Below are 18,786 nucleotides of genomic sequence, written 5' to 3'. Positions count from 1 at the left end.
AACACTGTTGATGCATATATACAGGCCGACACATGAAACAAATAATTTTGTAACTTCTGGCCTATATTTGAGCCTGAACGTGCAGGGGTTCCCCGAGGCTTGTAAAATATTTAAAGGGTTCCTCCAGGGTCAAAAGGTTGAGAAAGGCTGGTGTAGAGAAAGGGAAACAGAGCCAAGGTGCAGCAACCTTGTCCTCCTTGCTAGTAAGATGCTTCCATGTTTTGGACAAAATGCCAAACCACCAGGGTGTTCCAGGTTTCTCTCTGGCTGCACTATGACCCAGCCAGAATGGTCTGGCTAAACTTCCAAGTAACAATATTTGTTCTGTGCACAAAACAATAAAAAACAGTTTCTGATTCATGTATATCCCTAAATGTGACAATCAAATTACAAGATAAAATGTCTGAACATGGTGAAAGCAACAGATTAAACAGCTTACATTGACTGATGTGCTATATCCCCTCGTGCACAGATAGAAAATTCTGTTGAGATTCTGTTCTGTCCAACAGATTTTGGATACAAATTACTGAAAGTGTGAACAGTCCCATTTGCTTTGTACACTGCAAAGTGTACAATATTAGTGTACTATGTTGTACACTGATAATAGAGTAAAATGAATAAAACCTCAGAAGGCTGAAGACACATAGCTGAGATTTTCCGATATTCCATATGAGCACTTACGGCAAGAGCCAGACCTAAAACAGTAAAAATAGAATTCATTTATAATGGGAATGTAGTTTTATATGGGCTTAAATTGAGCAAGATATGCTGAGATCCAGCTCTTGGGCACAATTCCTACAACTGGATCAAGCTCTGGAAGTGGGCTCTTAAGCAAGTGCAGAGTGCCTTTTTCCTTCTCAGTCTTTCAGTGTAAAGCCTTTGAAGGCGAGAGAGTATGACCTGCAGGCAGGCAAGTGCCCTGGCATCTTTTATTTTATTCTAAATCGATGGAGCACGTAGTGTTGAAAGCCCAAGCAGACTTAATGCCATCCTAATTGTCAAGAGGTCTCTTCTCCTTCCTTCATCCTTCTGATCTCGGCAGACTGTAAGGGCAAATGCAGTCCTTCAAACCCGGCCCTTGGTATTAGAATCTGCTCTCACAAACAGTCTGGGTCTCCTCCTTCTCTTGCTGGATGGCTGTTGCGATGGCACGCGCCTTAGTTTGGCAGGGGCAGAGCCAAAGTTCAGCACGATCCGCGGCCGCCTGTGGCGACAGACGCTGTCGGTGGCGAGCCCGCCGTCTCGGTTGTCCATCCGGGCACCGGCAGAGGCTGCGCTGGAGGCGCCGCGCCCAGGGCCGGTAGCTATGAAATAAGAGGCAAACGTAGGGATTAAGAGCGCTGTTGGTGGCTGCCATCATGCTGCTCAGGGTCGTCCGGGCTTCGTGGGCAGTGCCCTCGGGAGAGGCAAAAGCTAAGCCCAGCCCCAAAATAAAACGCGGGAAACCACACAGCGCAAACAGCGCGGCGAGCGCCAAAGTCAGCTGCAGTGCCCTGGCTCGTGCGCGGGGCAGACTTCGGGGGGCAGACGGCGAGCGGGAAGCGCACTTGGCGATCGGCAGAAGCCGCAGGAGAAGTGGCGGGGTGGGGCCGGGTAAGCCAGGCAGCTCAACGCGACAGTGGCGAGCGCTGCCGCCGGGCCCCCTCTGTGACGGCCCCTCCTCCTTGGCTCGGGAGGCGCTGAGGGCCGCCAGGATGCGGCTGCACGTCCCGCCCAAGAGGCAGGCAGGAGCTACGAAGCCCGTGATGGCCTCATACACGGCGTAGACCTGTCCGTGCCATCGGGGCAGCTGCGGGAAGATGCTGAGGCAGCGGCCTCCGGGCTGCGATGGGGCCAGCCTATAAACGAAGACTTGAGGCAGGGCGAGCAGCAACGCCAAGAGCCAGCCCAGCGCTGCCAGAGCGCTCCGGGCGAGCATGAAAGGCGGCAGCAATTCCCGCGGGGCCGGAGGGCCCCTCACCAAGCGGTGTCGCTCGAGCGCGATAAGAACAAGCATGTGCGACGGCGCCAGCAGCCCAGAGCCTTGCAGGAACCGGAACAAGCGGCAGGTGGCGTCTCCGGCTGGCCACCCCGCGCCCCCCGGCTCTGCAGCATCGCCGTCCTCTGCTGGAGGCAGCTGAGAGAGCAGCGCCAGCCCGCAACCGTACAGATCGGCGATAGCCAAGTGCGCCAAGAGGAAATCCATCTTTCGCCGCCTCCTGAACCGACCTCCGCAGCAGCACCCTCCGCAGCGGAGCCGGTACAACAGCAGGCAGTTGCCCACCAGCGCCAGCAGCATGATTGCGCCCGCCCCGATGGTCTGCGCAGGCTGGCCGGGAAAAGCCGAGCGGGAGGGGAAAGAAAGGTTCAAGTTCCAGGCGGGATGCTGAGGGCTGGACAAGTTGAGTCCGAGAGCTTGGCTGTCTGGCTTGAGTGCCTCATCCATGGCTCCCTCTGGCCGCCAAACTGGGAACAAACTTTACTCTTAGAAAGAAGCCGCGAGGATTGTGTGTGGATGGACGTGCCTCGGCAGCATATATAGGGGCTCTGCCTGTCACCTGGCATTCACGGTGGGTGGGCACTCCACAAGAGAGCCTTCGCGCCTGTGCTCTGCCCACCCCTCAGCCATCTCCCCCTTCCTCCAGTTCAGCGACAGTAGCAGCCTTTCACACCTACCTGAGCTGAGCCAAGGTTTCTGGGCACAGTCTGCATAGCCATCTTCCACATCTAAGTGGAATCATCCCCCCATCTTTCCTCTACAGACACCACAATGCCTGTTTGTTTGCTTGCTCGGTGGAATCCTGTATCTGGCAAAAATATGGCCGTATATCTGAAACCTGTTGAAGGGGGGGGGGGTTGTTTTTTTTTTTACAAGAATTAGTGGTTGGAAATCTTGATGTATTAAAATCCATTAAAGCTTTGCAACTGCCTTCACCAGAAACAGGATTACATATGTTTTCATAGGCTTAAGGTAAAGGTAAAGGTTTCCCTTGACATTAAGTCCAGTTGTGTCCGACTCTAGGGGGCGGTGCTCATCTCCGTTTCAAAGCCGAAGAGCCGGCATTTGTCTGTAGACACTTCCGTGGTCATGTGGCCAGCATGACTAACTGGAACGCTGTTACCTGCCCGCTGAAGTGGTGCCTATTAATCTACTCACATTTGCATGTTTTTGAACTGCTAGGTTGCCAGGAGCTGGGACCAGCAACGGGAGCTCACCCCATCACGCAGATTCAAACCGCTAACCTTCCGATCAGCAAGCTCAGCAGCTCAGCGGTTTAACCCACAGTGCCACCGTGTCCCTTTTCATAGGCTTATCAGAGGTAAAAAGTACCAATTAATCCAAAAAAGCCTAGCTGTCAGGGCTACAATTTGATTTTAAAAATTAGCAAGTGGAGTTTTTTATAGCAGGCAGACACACACACACACACACACACTCACCCACCCCGGGTCCCAAGCCTTTGGATGACAATGTTGCAATCCTATCCTGATACCTGGAAGTAAGCCCAGCTGAACTTAATGGGATTTACTTCTGAACAGCCATATATTAGATTGAGCTGCTAATGTTAACTTGAGCTTTGTAATTTCAAAGTGAAATCTATTGACATAATTCAAGATGTTGGCTAAAGTAGCATAATTCTTCGTTCATTGTTGGTTTTAACCTATACAGCTCTACGTGGCTTGAATCAGGCTTCTTTAGACTGGCTAGGCAAGAAATTGGCACAAAAATTTCTAAGGACATGAAAGCTCAGATAAATAGGTTTATGAAGCTATTACAAAAGAATTCCAGTGACTGCTGTGAATCAAATGTAACCCCAATTTATAAAGTCAAGGTTCAAATTCTTGAGTTTCTTTCTCCTGTTGTATGGTGTAAGAAGCTTGAAATCACTCTGGGGTAGGTAGGAAAGTTTCTATCTAACTTGTTTTGGTAACAAGACTAGTCTAGTTTCAGGTTGTTTTTGGAGGGAGGGAAGTAACATTCTAAGAATTGGGTCTCATATATTTGCAATTCCATCTTCCTGGTAGAATTCTCTCTCTTAGGAAGAGAGCGAAAGCTTACGATTCCCCCTTTCTGAAGGGTTGAGAGAGTTGCTTAAAGTCAGGGCCTCATTCCTTTGCAACAGTCTTTCCTGAAAGGTTCAAACACTGCCAATGTTTTTGGCTTTTAGGAAGTATGCATTTTATTTTATAGGACCCTCAGTGGCTGCTAGTTGCTCGTAAAATTTTGGCACCATTTTGTTATTTAATGCTTTGAGGGGTTAGGGTTTTGGTTGCATTTTGTGTTTTGGATTTTATGTTTGTAAATTGCCCAGGGACACTTGGAATATGCTGATACAGAAATATTTTTATTAAATAAATAAATGGTACCTATGCATTCCAGTATCTTGGATTATTGCTCCAGCTTCTGCCTCAATTCTGTCTGTTCTACCAGCATAGTAGAAAGAGGAAAACTCAGGCACACCAAAACTCTAAAGCTTTTTCATGAAGCAATAAATATGTCAGGCTACAAATGTGCCACATTTTTCATGATTTCTCATGAAACACTCATTTTGTTGCTGTTATTTTGTGACTTTTAAAAGAAGTTTAAAGAGCAATGATTTTTAAAGGAAATTCCTTGGCTTCTGGTGATAGTGATGGCAATTTTGATATAACTTTGGGCAAGTTTTGCAGCAATATTGACTCTAGGTTTTGTTGGTCTACTACATTACTACTATCTCCATTGACCATTCGTGTATCTGGAAACAGTCCTCACCAGCAATCAGAAGAAGAGGGAAGATAAAGGAAGACTGTGCTGCTTCCTGCTCTTGTTAACATTTTCAGGAAGAGGCTGAAAGAGAACAACAGTAAGGATGAAGGATCTAGGCTCAATACTGGGCTTTTAACTGGGTACAGGCCCCAATGCATGGTTGTGATGCCAGTCTGGAATCAGAAGGATAAACACTGAGTAGAACAGAAGGATAAAATGGTAATTTGGCTGTCACAGCATTCTATTTAATAAAAATGGAGTCAGGATTAAAGAATTATATGGCACTTTTATGTCAGTCAAAACCATCCTTCTACCCAAAATTGATAAAAAAAAACTGTTTGCAAGTTTCATTCAACACATAATGACCTTATTGCCTTTGTAGTTTGAAATGAAAGTCGTATCCTGTTTATTTATTTATTTATTTGATTTTATTTGATTTCTATAGCCACCCATCTCAACAAATGACTCTGGGCAGCATGTTGAGAGGCATGTGTCATGCTCTGATTTATAATACTATTCTGTATTTTCATGGCAAAGAATTGGCAGCAGTTTTCTCCAGGCAAACACTATTTGAATCTATCTGAAAATCTGGAATAGAACCATGGCAAAATTTTCCAGATATCCAGCATATCATGGTTATCTGACAGACCACATTCTCCCATTGGAATTGGCCTGGCCAGTTCAATCTAACCAGGAGAATCTAATAGCAGTATTCTACTTCAGAGAGTTGAGGGGGGCCAAGGCTTGGTAGTGCTACTTTTCAGCAGCTGCACAAGTCCTTTGGAATGGCCTCCCAGTGGACAACCAATTGGTTTCTACCCCGAGTGCCTTCCAGAAGCTGCTCAGAAGTAACTCTTTTCTAAGGCATTTGGGCCATGATTCCATCTTGGCTTGATTAATGTTTGGTTTAGTTAATTTAATTTTAGTCCATGTTTTCATTAGTTTGTGCGCCTCTTACTTTTACCCTTTCGTTTATTATATATTGTTTCTTATGTCTTGTTTTTGTAAACCACCATGAGTTCTTAGGGATAATTAATTAATTAATGCCACAGAAAGAAGGAAGGTCAGCCACAGAGTAATGCTGCAATATTCACCCGAATTTTCATCCCAAGCCATAAATTTCGTATACTTCTAACATGATTTCCACCTGAGCAAACTTACCTATAAGTATAGCCCCATTGAATGAAAGACAAAATATGCAGAAAATATTTTAAAAATGACCCCAGGCTTTATTATATTAAGGAATATAATCCAAGAATCAAGAAATTAATTTAGAAGTTTTAGGAGGTTTTGTTGTTCAGATGAAATAATCCTTGGATTTAGAGCAATTTAGCTTATCTGTTATATGACTTGTGGGGGTGGGGGTGGAGTGGGGTGGAGGAGAAAAGAAATAAGAATTAAGGCACAAAACATTGATTAAGCATTCAATCCTTAAAGCACTGGGTTGGATCCAAGCTTAAAAATGAAATCAAATAGGACTTGCTATATAATTTAACTCACTTAAATTAAATTCTATTTAGCAGGTATACTTTGAATAAATCTAGATCCAGCCCTAAACAAACATACTTATTATAAATTAACTTGAAACTATATTGTGACACCAAGATCTTCAAAAATCATTATTCTGCAGTAATTCTAGTGTATTTCATTACTGTTTCCTAATCTATAAAGCAGTTACCCCTAATCTAATGCCCTTCTTAAGTTTTAGGCTGAGAATTCTGTGAAATGCAGTCCCAATTCTTTTGGAGGGCACAGCTTTGGTAAAGGCTACTCTAAAATAATCTAATTATTTCTGACCATACTTTGAGAGGTACAATAAGTCTTCCCAATATCCAGCTCCAGCCCAGTTCAAGTTGTCTGCAGATAGATTTCTTTATCCCTCTCTGTAATATGTGAAGCCATTAGTGGACAGCTAGGACCACTGAATGGAGCAGAGTTTAACACAGCTGAGAAGCTGTGTGTCATGTTCCCTGTTTCAATGTTGCTGAACATCATAACGGTTCACATGCCAGAGTGTTGATGCACGTTCCTGGCTGGGAGGGTGCTGCTGATAAACCTTGTATAGAAAGTTCTGTTTGCCTCAGCCGTGGAGGAATGTGTTTGGGTTATCTCTTTAATGTCAAGGTCTTTCTGCCCATTGATCAGCAGAGCTCGTTAGGAGCACCTGGGAATGTGGGATGGTAATGAATGAAGGGGGTGGGTGGGATGCTGTTTGAAGTGGGGCTATTTAGTTTGACTTTAGGCTTTTCTCATTCTCAGCTTTCTTTCTGTTTGCACTCTATTCTAAATAAAATCAGAACCTAAACTTTGATTTGGAGTCTGAGCGTTTTATTTGGGTTCAGGCAATCATTACACTGTGCACAGAAAAAGAATATTATCTTAAATAGCTTTAATGAGCATATCAGAGAAACACAGGTTATTGATCTTACACACTCAGCCCTCCCAAGCATAAAGAATCACACGCTTAGACATAATAAGTTCAAAGTAAAGTAAAAGGAGTCTTACTGACTTATTCTTTGGTCTAGTTACATTTCTGTTGCAAAAGGATGAAATCTTTGTTCTTCTGTGGTCCCTAAACTTAATTCACCCTTAGCCCTATAGCTGCTAAGGGCTGCATGAAGAAAAGGGGAATTCCAGGCCCACCGCATGGCACCCAGAGATGGAGCAGCACACAGCTGCGTGCTTCACTCTTGATGGAAGAAGGAAGTGAGAGAGAAGAAGTGGGAGTGGCAACAAACAGCTTCAACAGCATGGAGAGTTGCAACCTGGGACAATTGCATCCTGGGACAAACTCAATTTACATGCTAATGAGGCATGCCGGACTTGCCAGGACCTCCAACAATATGAATGATATAACTGAGCTACTAATGGGTCTCTGGATAGCCATAGAACTTCTACAAGTGTGCATTAAACATTTTGGAAGGGGAATCTCAAGGCATACAATCAAATATTAGACTTCGAAAGGAAATGCAGGCTGTTCATCCACAACCTGAATAAAATAGAATATGCACTTAATAGGTCTGCCATAACATACTGAAGAGTGATTCTCCTCCCCTTCTCCCCCTGGCATTTAATTAGAAATATTGAAATGTTGAAGATGAGAACTATACAAGGCACAGTTTTTAGAAAGGACCAGGGGAGAGTGGGATAAAAGAAACCAGTTATAGTTTGTAATAAGCATTGTTAGTAGTGTTTTTATTTCTTTTTTCGACTTAAATATACCAATATAACACATCTGTTTGATAGTTAAGGAATGACAGAAGAAACATTAAAAAGCTTTGAGAAGGTTCAACATAAAAAATAATAAAGATGAATTCAGAATAAATCAAAATAGAAATGCACAATGAGCGACCTATACCTGCATGCCAAAGTTTAGGCAACCATTGTCAAACTGTATGCTTCAATTAATTCCCACGTAATCAGAAGCTGATACAACATCTGCATGGTAATTCTGCAAATCTGAATGCAACTAAAGGTTTATGTCCAATTGTTGACATATCCAAAATAAGCAGTGAATATAGCAGGTGAAGAAGTTTGAACACCCTTTAAGTTATTACCAATCAATTGTAAGTCTCCATTCATTTCCCAACAACTTCCCAGGCTTACACTTCACCTTTTCGTTGCCTATTAATACTATGTTTGGCCCCTTCCACTACATAAAAAATACAAAATTTCAACTTATTGTACACATGTTGATTTAGAGGAAGTATAAGATAAAGTGAATAGGCTTGAAAGTTTTGCAAAATATAGAGCGGAAGGTTGGCTGCTCTATATGTGGTAAAAGCAATATATGATGGAAGAAAAGCATGTGTGAGGAATAAATGTGATGCTTAGCAAATAATGATTCAACATTGAGCTAATATGTAATGTCCCTTTATTTAATATACTTATGGATAAAATGCATAACAAAAACTTAGGGTGACTTTAGAGGTGAGTTTTGAAAGCATGAATGTGAATATTGTTGGCTAAGAATCCAAATGATTCATTAAACAGATTGTATGATGCAAAAACAAGAATGAAGCTGAAAACTGAAACATTAAAGATCAAAGTAGCCATGTTTGACAGGATAAAACAGAGGGAAGAATTGCAAGTTATACATCAGAGATTAAAAACTAGAGCAAATTGTGTACTTTTGATAGAATTAAAGAATGGGGAAATGGAGAAATTATAAGAAATGCAAATGCTGGTACAAAAATAGTATTATATATCTGTTGCAAGGAAAGGATGAAGAACCATTTTCTGTTAAACCATCTGTCCACTTTGCAATATGAGTGTGAGAGTTACATATGTCAACAGAAACGAAGAAATAAATTGAATGGGAATAGGGTACTTAAGTATGTGTGGTAAAACCAGAAGAAATAGGGCCAATAACAAATGAGTGATTAATGAATGTGACTGAATGCAAAAGTGAGTGACTGATTCAAAAGTACTTAGAGATGGCTTGAGCATACAGAAAGAATTACTGAAGAGCGAATTGCAAAACAAGTATACAAAAAGTGTATACTGTAGGTTGAAAAATGGAGGAAGACCAAAAGGTATATAGGACAGAGTTGATGAGATCATCAATAAGAGAGTGGTAAGTTTAAAGAACAAAAAGCAAATCCATGAAGTGGTGTATGGATATGAGGATGGTTTTGTAAACTGTACCTCTCCTTCCATTTCTGTCCTTACAGTTTACTGAATATGTAGATGTAAAATAGCTTGAGCTGTATTTCTTTTTCTTATGACTTAATTTTTTGGACTTCTTTTAACACTTTTGCACTTTCCATAGTACTACGTACCCAAAACAGAATAGTGTAATGGGTATATTGGTGTGTAAATCTGATACACTATTATATTAAGCTCCACTTGAGTTGCTCAACTTGCATTGATGACAAGAACGCTTGGTAGAAGATGAAGCTTCTCGGCATTTTTATTTTATTTATTTATTTAATATTTATCCCACCTTTATTATTTTTATAAATAACTCAAGGCGGCAAACATACCAAATACTCCTTCCTCCTCCTACTTTCCCCACAACAACAACCCTGTGAGGTGGGTTGGGCTGAGAGAGAGGGACTGGCCCAAGGTCACCCAGCTGGCTTTCATGCCTAAGGCGGGACTAGAACTCACAGGCTCCTGGTTTCTAGCCCAACACCTTAATCACTAGACCAAGGAAAGTTCTATTTGTATAATCATCTCTTATAATTCCCTAAAGAAACATACATTTTTGATACTTTTCCAAATATCAGTTTAAGTGCACAAATACTCAGCTTATTGTATAGAATAATCAGATCTTCTGCATTATGCTAACCTTTGTTTCTATTTTACTAATTAGTTAAATAATGTATAATTATAGAAATATTACATAAAGAGACTGGGATAGTTTGACAAATTTGTGTTTACACACCAGTCTCAGCCATGACAGAACACATGGCTTCACGTACATCAAACACTGCTGGTGTCATGCTTCTCGATCAAACGTTCCCAGAACATCTGATTGGACTCGCATGCATGAATGGAGTTAACACGTGTTGGGACTTGCGGGTCAGCTGAATTGGGGTGGGGAACACGCCAGGAGTGTGAAAGCATCTTGTTTGGACTATCTCTGGTATCCAAGGTCAGGCTGCCAAACCGTTGGAGACATCTGCAGGGAATTGAACTGACTGGCCTGGAGAGGGGGGGCGGGCTCCATGCCTGGGAAAGGGAGAGGGTTGCACTCATAGGGTTATTTAACTTGGAGGAAGTGTGGGAATTTCCATTTACAACTTTTTCACTGTTCTGTATACTACACTCCATTAAAGTGATTTCTATTAAACTAGGTATGAATCAACTTTGATGGCAAGTTGAGTAAGCTTTGGCCAATATAAAGATCACAGTATTTTTCCATTTGTTTTCTGTCTTCCAGAGACTGCAGGTTGACTGGGGAATTCTGGGAGTTGAAATCCACGCACCTTAAACCTACCAAGGTTGAGAAAATCTGTTGTAGGGAATCCTTCAACCTCTTCGGAGTTTAATGAGGCTTATCTGCCCGCCAAACTTCTCCTGTTCTTCCATTTACAAATGTGATGAACCTGCAGCTTTAAGGTCCCTTCTTCGTACCAGGCTATTCCTAACCATTTCTCTCTCTTACTTCTCCTGATTTGGACAACTCCAAACCTCTCAGGCGTTTTCCAAAAACCAGCAGCTACCATTCTGCTTCTGGTTTTGTTTCTTTAATAAACCAGGCTAGGCAGAAACTAATATTAGAGATTTCCAAACAAGAATGCCCCCTGTAAATTTCAACCAAAAGCAACAGGGCATAAAGAAACGCTAATCAGCAGGCCAGTTTTTATCACGTGACGTTTACAGCGCCAGTAACCATTCAGATGTGACGCAGCAGCAAGGGAAAAAAACAACTCAGGGAAATCATCTTGCGGGGCTACAGTCACAGCCGATGCCTGGCTTGAATGGTATCCCCTTCGACGGGCGAAATGGAGCAGGTTGGTCTTCCTTTAAGAAAAAGTCCTCTCTCTCTCTCTCTCCCCGCAACTATTCCTAAACCCATGCAAGAGACATGTGAAAGAGAAGAGGGAAGAGGATAGGGCTGAACGCAGCGCCTATAGGGAGTTGTGGTCTTCGGGAGCGCGAAGGCTGTTGGGCGTTGTGGTCTTGCAACTGCGGATTAGCTCAGGCTTGTTGCGGCAAGAGCGTCTGCATCGATCGCCGCTCTGCGGGTGGCGAAAATTGTGTGATGGAGGAAAGGAGCAAGTAACGTGGCCAGCCGTAGTAGGGCGATACCAAAAAAGAAAAAAATCCTGCTGTGTTTGGCTCCACCACAGGACTTTAAGTAATATCTCACCGTCAGCCTTCCTTAAACTACTGTTCTCCCGATCGTTGTCTGCTCCCATAGTTTGAGTTGAAATCTAATTACAGCTACCGTATCTGGGCTGCAGTCCTGACGACCACTAGATGACAGCAAAGATATGCCGAATAGAAAGGCTTTGCTCCCCTTCCAGATATGTGTCCAGATATTTGCAGCCCGGATCTGGTAGTCCAATGCTTGGTACAATCATAATTTCTCAGCCTCGGGGTGGGTGGGGGGAACTACACAACCGTTATATTTAGGGAATCAAGGAACAAAGCTTCAGTTATTACGTGTCTGAAGAAATGGTGCTCCTTCCAGGTTCACACTGCTATTCAACCCAGTTATAATTTAAACCTTATATAATGAGTCTTGAGAGCCAGCTTGGTGTAGTGGGTTAAGGCACCAGGTAATGGGTTAAGACTCCATAATGCAACCTTTAGTAAGAGACTACATCAGGAAGCTGCCTTAATGTGAATGTTAAATTATCCAATAATACAAATTCTGGAGTCTCAACATCACAATTGCAAGTACTACCATCATCTAAGGCAAGGGATACTATCAATCAGGATACTGTAGATGTATATCAAGAGAATATGTGTAAGGATTTATTTATTTGGGTTAGGCTATATAAATAAAATAAAATTTGGGATTTACATTTTGTTTTAAATCAGGGTGGATTTTTTAAAAAAGTATTAGGTAGCAGACTAATAAAAATATGGGTATAAATAAATATGCCAAGGTGTAAGTAAGCAGTGCCCGTTGTCTATTTGATGGAGAGAGCTCATGTCTCTCAGTATGGTGAGATCTAGTTTGGAACAACACTGCATTGTAAAATCGCCTGTAGGTCCTAGCAGAGAAGAGGCCAGCCATTAAAGGTTTTTTTCTTCCCCCACTTCACATCTTTGTATTCTCAGCCTGGTGCCACTGTTAATTCTGTGCCAGAATCTTTACTTTCAGCCAGTTCTTTCATAATACATCACAGACCATCTCAGCTTGTTTCTCTTGCAAAAAGGCTGCATGGCAATACCAAGGCTGACTCACAGGAAGAATGAAGATTGGGAAATGCAAGCTAAATAGCAACTAGGATTTTCTATGGACATTGGCAAGTGCTGATTACTGCTCTTGTAGCTGAAAACCTCTAAATTGTTTATAGTGAGATTTATTGGTCTGCTTACCAACTAATATGGATAATCAGGTTCCACTCCACTGTGAGTGAATGATTGGTGTGTGTGATTGTATTTTATGTGCTGAAGATAGCATTAAGAAAATGCAATTTCAGTTGTTCTCTGTGTAAACCCTGTTCATCTCACTTGGATTAAGTCTGCTTAAAAACATTGCTTTATTGAATAGTGGTCATTCTTTATAAAACAATAATATAGTTTATTTAGTAAACAACATATATAAACTGCTTAGTCTGTTCTTTCTAATGGACACCCTCACTCTCCAAGGTAACACCTTCTTTTCAGTTTCTTCTTTGCCAGATAAGCTACTGCTTTCCCCTTCTCCTGTTTGCTAATAAAATGTAAGACCTTTTGTGTGTTTGTCCATAGATATTTCTACTGCATCCAATTGATACAATTGTAATTTTAGTTTGGAAAAAATAGCAGTCCTTGTCAAATGTGAAGTGATTTTTTTGCAGGATGATTTTCCTGAAGAACAAGGTTTACGCATCTGTTAAGCCATAATGCAGTTTGGCTTTGTTGTACTATGTTAAATTAACTCTGATGTCGTCATTTGCAAACCATGGCCTCTTGTGTTACACAATCCTATTAGGAGTAATGATTTAATGTATATTGACTTATATAGAGGAGCTATATCAGCCTCCTACAAATTAGTCTTTTCTAGCTTGGAATATACCTCTTAGGAGTATCTTCAGGAAAGCAGGACAAGTTATGGCAAAACTCACTCCACAGTAACATTGCTACACAATCCTCTTCCTTTACATACTTGGGTTGTGACACTGCTGCAGGATGGGGCTTGAATAGTGATGTCACTTCACATGTTCAAATGCCACAAAAGCATATCTCATCCTTTGCTTGGTGGCAAAAAACAGGCCGGACAGCCCACCAGGCTTTTTACCAGTAACTGTCAATTATCATCTGAGAGCAAACCTGGTCTGGTTAATTAAATGAGACTTTGTATTGAAAGACAAAGGGAACTCCACTCCCCTCTCATGTCTATCTCCCTCTCTTGAAGATGTAGTTCAGACAGAAGTGAGGCTTTCTATTGATATATTTCTTAATCTATTTTTTGCTTCAAATGTAACAAATGTTGATTAGCATTCATTGACAGTTGGGCTAAGCCCATTCCTGAATTCCAAAAAATTGTGTTAACAGTTTATTTTTAATGGGGCCTTCTGTTTTTTAATTACTCAGTATCCTTTCAGCACTCTGCTTGTGATCAGGAGCATATCTTCTAACAAGGCTTAAGGCATATTGATAGCCAATTGCATACACCACAAATGATAAATAATACATACTTAGGGCAATGAATTACTCTAAGGCAGAGAACTTTATATTGTAGGCTGTAAATACTCTGTACTTACTCAGTTGATGCTCATTATATTTGGTCCGGTTTCCAGGCCACCTGGATACACTGAGCTATATGAAAGTTAGCCTTTCTTCCTCCAGCATTCTTCCTTGCGAGTGAGCACTTTGGCCTCTTTCTGCCTTTTGACATGAACCCTAGCAGCACTGTTTTATATAATCAGGGTGGATGTGCTGGTGAGTCTAGGTTGAAGTTTTTGGCAGAAGATCTTGGGCTAGTGGGGATAGATTCTGGGTGGATTTTGTGCTAGCCTTGCTCATCTGACACAGAGGGCATACTCAACATACCTTCCTCCTTTGAGAATTATTCTTCTGCTGATGCCATGTTGGCACTGAATTTGCTCAATAAGTCAGTTACATTCAGGGACTCACCATATGGATCAGAATGAGATACCTTAAAACAATTTTTATTTCATTACCACCCACACCACTCTTGAATGAAAAATGCTTAGTTTATTTTCCTTATTTTATGTGTCATGATAGATTTATGATCCTATAAATCTTAGCTGCAGAATTTGTGACTACCCCTGCTTTTCAGCTAAATGCAGCTGACCAGTGTTGCTGGTTGCCAAAGACTTGATTCTTTCAGTTTTTGCAGATTTCACATGAGCAGGAAACGTGTGTCACCCTTGTGATATTCCACCTATGGGCTGGTGGATCATGTGTTTACAAGCCTGCTTTTAGGTGAATTCACGATGGCATCCAATCCAATTTATTTTGTGAGGGAACATCTCACTAGATAGGAAAGTTCTTCCTCGCTGCTTCTCTGCAACCCACAATGTCCTCTCAAAATCTGCTGCAGTGTGTTGGGAGACCCTCCAGAAAAGATTTTCAGCAAGCACTGGAAGACCCTATGAGGAAGAAGAAAGCAGATTTCTTACTGTGCACTGTGATCTTATGTCAATTCTTTTGATTTTCATGTTAATTTTTAATATAGTTCATTTTCTGTTTCTTGCAGGGTATTAATGATGGCAGTGTGGTCAAACCATCAAAAAGGAAGGAAGTGTCCAGTCCAGTTTATGTTGGTAGAGAAGATGATATTAAAAAGCTCCAGAGAACAAGAGTTGCTGTCCACGAGAGAGACATTGTTATTTTCTATCATGCTGGACAGTTTTATGCTCTGGATTGCCGCTGTTACCGTAAGAACTTGAAAAGGATGTGTCTTGAGACTTATAGAACTACCAAGGTAGCTAGACTCAGTGAGAACAAAGCAAGTCCCCTGTTGGGTTACTGCACATCTTCTTTAGTCCAGTATACTACTTGGACAACTAGATGCCATTGGGAAGCTCATAAGCAGCGAATACATGCAGTATCACACTTCTGTTTATGTTCCCCAGCCATGTGTACTCAGAGCTAAGTATCTCTGATACTAGAAGTAATATACAGCTACCATAATTAATGGCTCTTGTCTAATATATTTTTCTCTTTCAATAGATGCAGGAGGTCCATTACATCTTGGTGAAATAGAGGTAGGTAAACACAATACAATTTAATATGATGGTCAATATGATAATCAACATTTTCATATAAATGAAAGCATAAAAGTATAGGGACATTATAAATACAATTACTGGAATGATCAGAGAGAATATTTAGTTTGCATGTCTATTTCGAATGCTTATAAGATAGTGAAAAACATCTTTGTTCTTCCCTTGTGTCTACAGGACATCAATGGACAACCATGCATTATTTGTCCTTGGCATAAGTATAAAATAACTCTGAATACAGGTGAAGGATTGTATCAAGCAATAAACCCTAGAGAACCATCTGCAGTACCCAAGTGGCAATCAAAAGGAGCAAAACAAAGGACTCACAGAGTCACTGTGGACAATGGAAATGTTTATGTGACTCTTTCAGATTTAACGGACAGTAAAGATTCTGACTACTATGCTGAGAAATACAAAACAGAAAAAAATGCAGAAAAATAACATTGGTGCTTCATAGCAACTTGCATTAAAATACTGTTGAATGTAAATGCTGGTCTTGCCATCTAAAAAGCACTCTGTTTCTTGGTGATGCATTAGCTTGATAACAGCTTCCTCTGTGATAGAAGTTTTGGTCCAATATCTGCAGAATCTTGGGAGAATTATTTTCAGAATATTTTTAAAACAAAATCATTAGACAATCCAGCTGGGATTTACTTTTCAAATAATCTTCCTGGCTGCCTCCCCTGTCCACACAGAGATCAAGGACCTCATTTTACAACTAAAACCTGGAAAAGCCTTGGGAGGAGATGTTATCCTCTGAGAATTATTAAGGAATTACAAGGACTGGTGAGATCTAGGACTGATTCTCCTATTCACCCATATTAACAGCTCAGCATGTTTTCCTACTGACTGGAGCCACATCATTGTTATCCCATCCTATGAAAACAAAAGAAAATAGATTAGACTGCCATTTTTGACCCATCAGTCAGCAAGCAAAATACTAAATAACTATACTTATAACTATTGGACTGAGCTGCAAGTGGAAACAGCTTAGCTGAGGAGGAGGCATAGTTTAGAGGGGACCAATCAACTCTTAACTGCTGTCTGGTCTTCCACCATTTAACTGAGAAATACTCTTTCCAACCTTTGTTTTAATTCTCAGGTATAGGATGTGGGAAAAACTAAGGGAATCCTCAGTAGATGAAAAGTTGTTTCTTCTCATTCAGTTTCTCCATTCCAGCATCACTTTGAGAGTCAGATGCTCCTCCTGGGGACATATCTCTGGAGCCATCACTGCTCAGAGAGGGGTGAGGCAGAGACATATTCCAGCCCCTTTACTTTTTGACTTGCATATTAATAAGCAAGGGCCTTCCCCATTCATCACCTCCCCGTATTAGTTGGCTGAACAGCCCCAGCTCTTTCATATGCAGATGAGGTTGTAGTCATGTCCATCTCTTAGGTAGGAATGAGAAGGGAACTGAGGGCTTTGGCCTCTTTCTGCTCAGAGGAAAAAGTAAAAGGATCAGAGAAGTAAAGTAATAGTATTTGTGTGAAATTATAATATTCATAATTAGCAAATTAAGGGGAATGCTGTCAAGCAGGTACACCCTTATAAATACCTTGGAGTGTTTTTTCAGCCCCCAGTATTCTGAAGTATTTTTCAGCCCCCAGTATTTTTATATCTGGCAAGTGTTGTTCAGTATAGCTATTCAATTATCCTGAGCTTTTTTCATTTGGAGGGAGCTCACTATATCCCTGCAAGGGCTTCATAGCCAAGGTTGCCTCCCAGCTTCTCTACAGTGGCCAAGTCTGTACTTTTAGAAAGCTTCACATCCTTGAAACCATTCGATTTATATATATTGTCGCTATCCATGCAGTCCCAAGATGTATTAAGAATGCTGCTTTAGGTTTAGAGATAGACTTGGTCTTTGTTGATGGTAGAGCCTGGTACTATTATTTTAACCAGTGGCTAATGTTAACATGTTTCCCACTGGATCTGGTGCCACCGATTCATCAGCCTGGTTAAAAAAGTTATTGGCAAGCTTTACTCTCTAAATCTCTTGTTGAAGTGCCTTTGAAAACATCAGAAGTATTCCTAAGTAGTGTACCTGGGACACTGATCTTCAAATCATTCTAAATCTGGTTCCCAGTCTTGCAAGACATGGGGTCTTTTCGGATGGATATGGGCCAGCCTCCTACCTCTCCTCTATCATAATCCTGAACTTTTGCTGGGTCTTCACTCTGGCCAGGCTGGATCTGTTGCCTTCTGCTGTTCCTTGGGGTTACAGAATACTCCTAACACACTTAGAGGGCATCAGGCTGGTAATGCTAGCTCATCAGAAGCTTAAAACTCTATTTCCCAAAAAACAGTCCTTGGTGCAAACTAGGGATTGCCTATGTATGAAAAATATTTTTAAAAGCATTATCAATGAAAATAAATGGAGATACTATTTTTCCATGCTTAAGTATAGAGATCTTTGAATAAATAAACTATCAAGTTTGTCGAGAGACTTTCATCATTTTTCTTGCACTTGATCTGATTCATCCCACAATGTTCATGTTCGTTCATGTTTATGTCGACTCTTGATATAATGGCTTATTGTAATACACCAATTATTTTGCAGCGTAGTGCCTCTTAGTAAGGCAGGCAGACAGGCCACAAAAGTCTGCTTTATACAACTCAGCCAGAACCCAGGTCATTTGCATTGACAAGGAACTGTTTTTAGGGCACAGAACAGGCCCTTCTAGAAAAGCAAGGTTCTAGAGCAGGGCTTCCCTAGAGCTCCACAAGAGGTCACTAGGGGTTCCCTGGGAGATCACAATTTATTTAAAAATTATTTCAAATTTGGGTAACTTCACATTAAAGAGGTAAGTTTCTTTATTTTTAGTTTAAGAACACTGTTAATGCATATATACAGGCCTACACATGAAATGAATATAGTAATTTTGTAACTTCTGGCCTATATTTGAGCCTGAATGTGCAGGGGTTCCCCAAGGCCTGAAAAATATTTCAAGGGTTCCTCCAGGGTCAAAAGGTTGAGAAAGCCTGGTGTAGAGATTAGGACACACACACAGGTGATCTGTAGGTTACAGTAATCCCTTCTATCTCTAGTATGGTAAACCTATGTAGGCTGAAACTAAATTCCTGAGCAAACACATTTCCCTGCGCCTTAAGGCAGAAGGTTTTTGGAAGCTTTTCTTTCTTTGAACCTCAGCTGGCTGGGAGGAAGGTATGGGAAGAAATTTTTCAGGACCCAGGAAAAA

The 18,786-nt window shown here is 41.4% G+C and overlaps 2 protein-coding genes across 2 annotated transcripts; one reads left to right on the top strand and one right to left on the bottom strand.

The window, feature by feature from the left end:
- Positions 1 to 694: 694 nt before the first annotated feature.
- On the bottom strand, positions 695 to 2,425 carry GPR150 (G protein-coupled receptor 150). Its single transcript, XM_063293140.1, has one exon. It carries the CDS (start codon positions 2,423 to 2,425, stop codon positions 1,085 to 1,087), a length of 1,341 nt encoding a protein of 446 aa, XP_063149210.1. The 3' UTR covers positions 695 to 1,084.
- An 8,662-nt stretch (positions 2,426 to 11,087) lies between these two features.
- RFESD (Rieske Fe-S domain containing) lies at positions 11,088 to 16,609 on the top strand. Its single transcript, XM_063295407.1, has 4 exons — positions 11,088 to 11,184; positions 15,054 to 15,234; positions 15,530 to 15,564; positions 15,760 to 16,609. Exons 1-4 carry the CDS (start codon positions 11,152 to 11,154, stop codon positions 16,021 to 16,023), a joined length of 513 nt encoding a protein of 170 aa, XP_063151477.1. The 5' UTR covers positions 11,088 to 11,151; the 3' UTR covers positions 16,024 to 16,609.
- Positions 16,610 to 18,786: the final 2,177 nt, after the last annotated feature.

The sequence above is a fragment of the Candoia aspera genome, chromosome 2, assembly GCF_035149785.1.
Source record: "Candoia aspera isolate rCanAsp1 chromosome 2, rCanAsp1.hap2, whole genome shotgun sequence".
Lineage (NCBI taxonomy): Eukaryota > Metazoa > Chordata > Lepidosauria > Squamata > Boidae > Candoia > Candoia aspera.
This window is presented reverse-complemented; position numbering and strand designations above follow the sequence as displayed.

Coding starts and splice junctions, on each gene's coding strand:
- GPR150 (XM_063293140.1), bottom strand. CDS start 2,425: ATGGATGAGGCACTCAAGCCAGACAGCCAAGCTCTCGGACTCAACTTG.
- RFESD (XM_063295407.1), top strand. CDS start 11,152: ATGGTATCCCCTTCGACGGGCGAAATGGAGCAG. Junction 15,235..15,529: donor TCTGGATTGCCGCTGTTACC/GTAAGAACTTGA, acceptor CTCTTTCAATAG/ATGCAGGAGGTCCATTACAT. Junction 15,565..15,759: donor TACATCTTGGTGAAATAGAG/GTAGGTAAACAC, acceptor TTGTGTCTACAG/GACATCAATGGACAACCATG.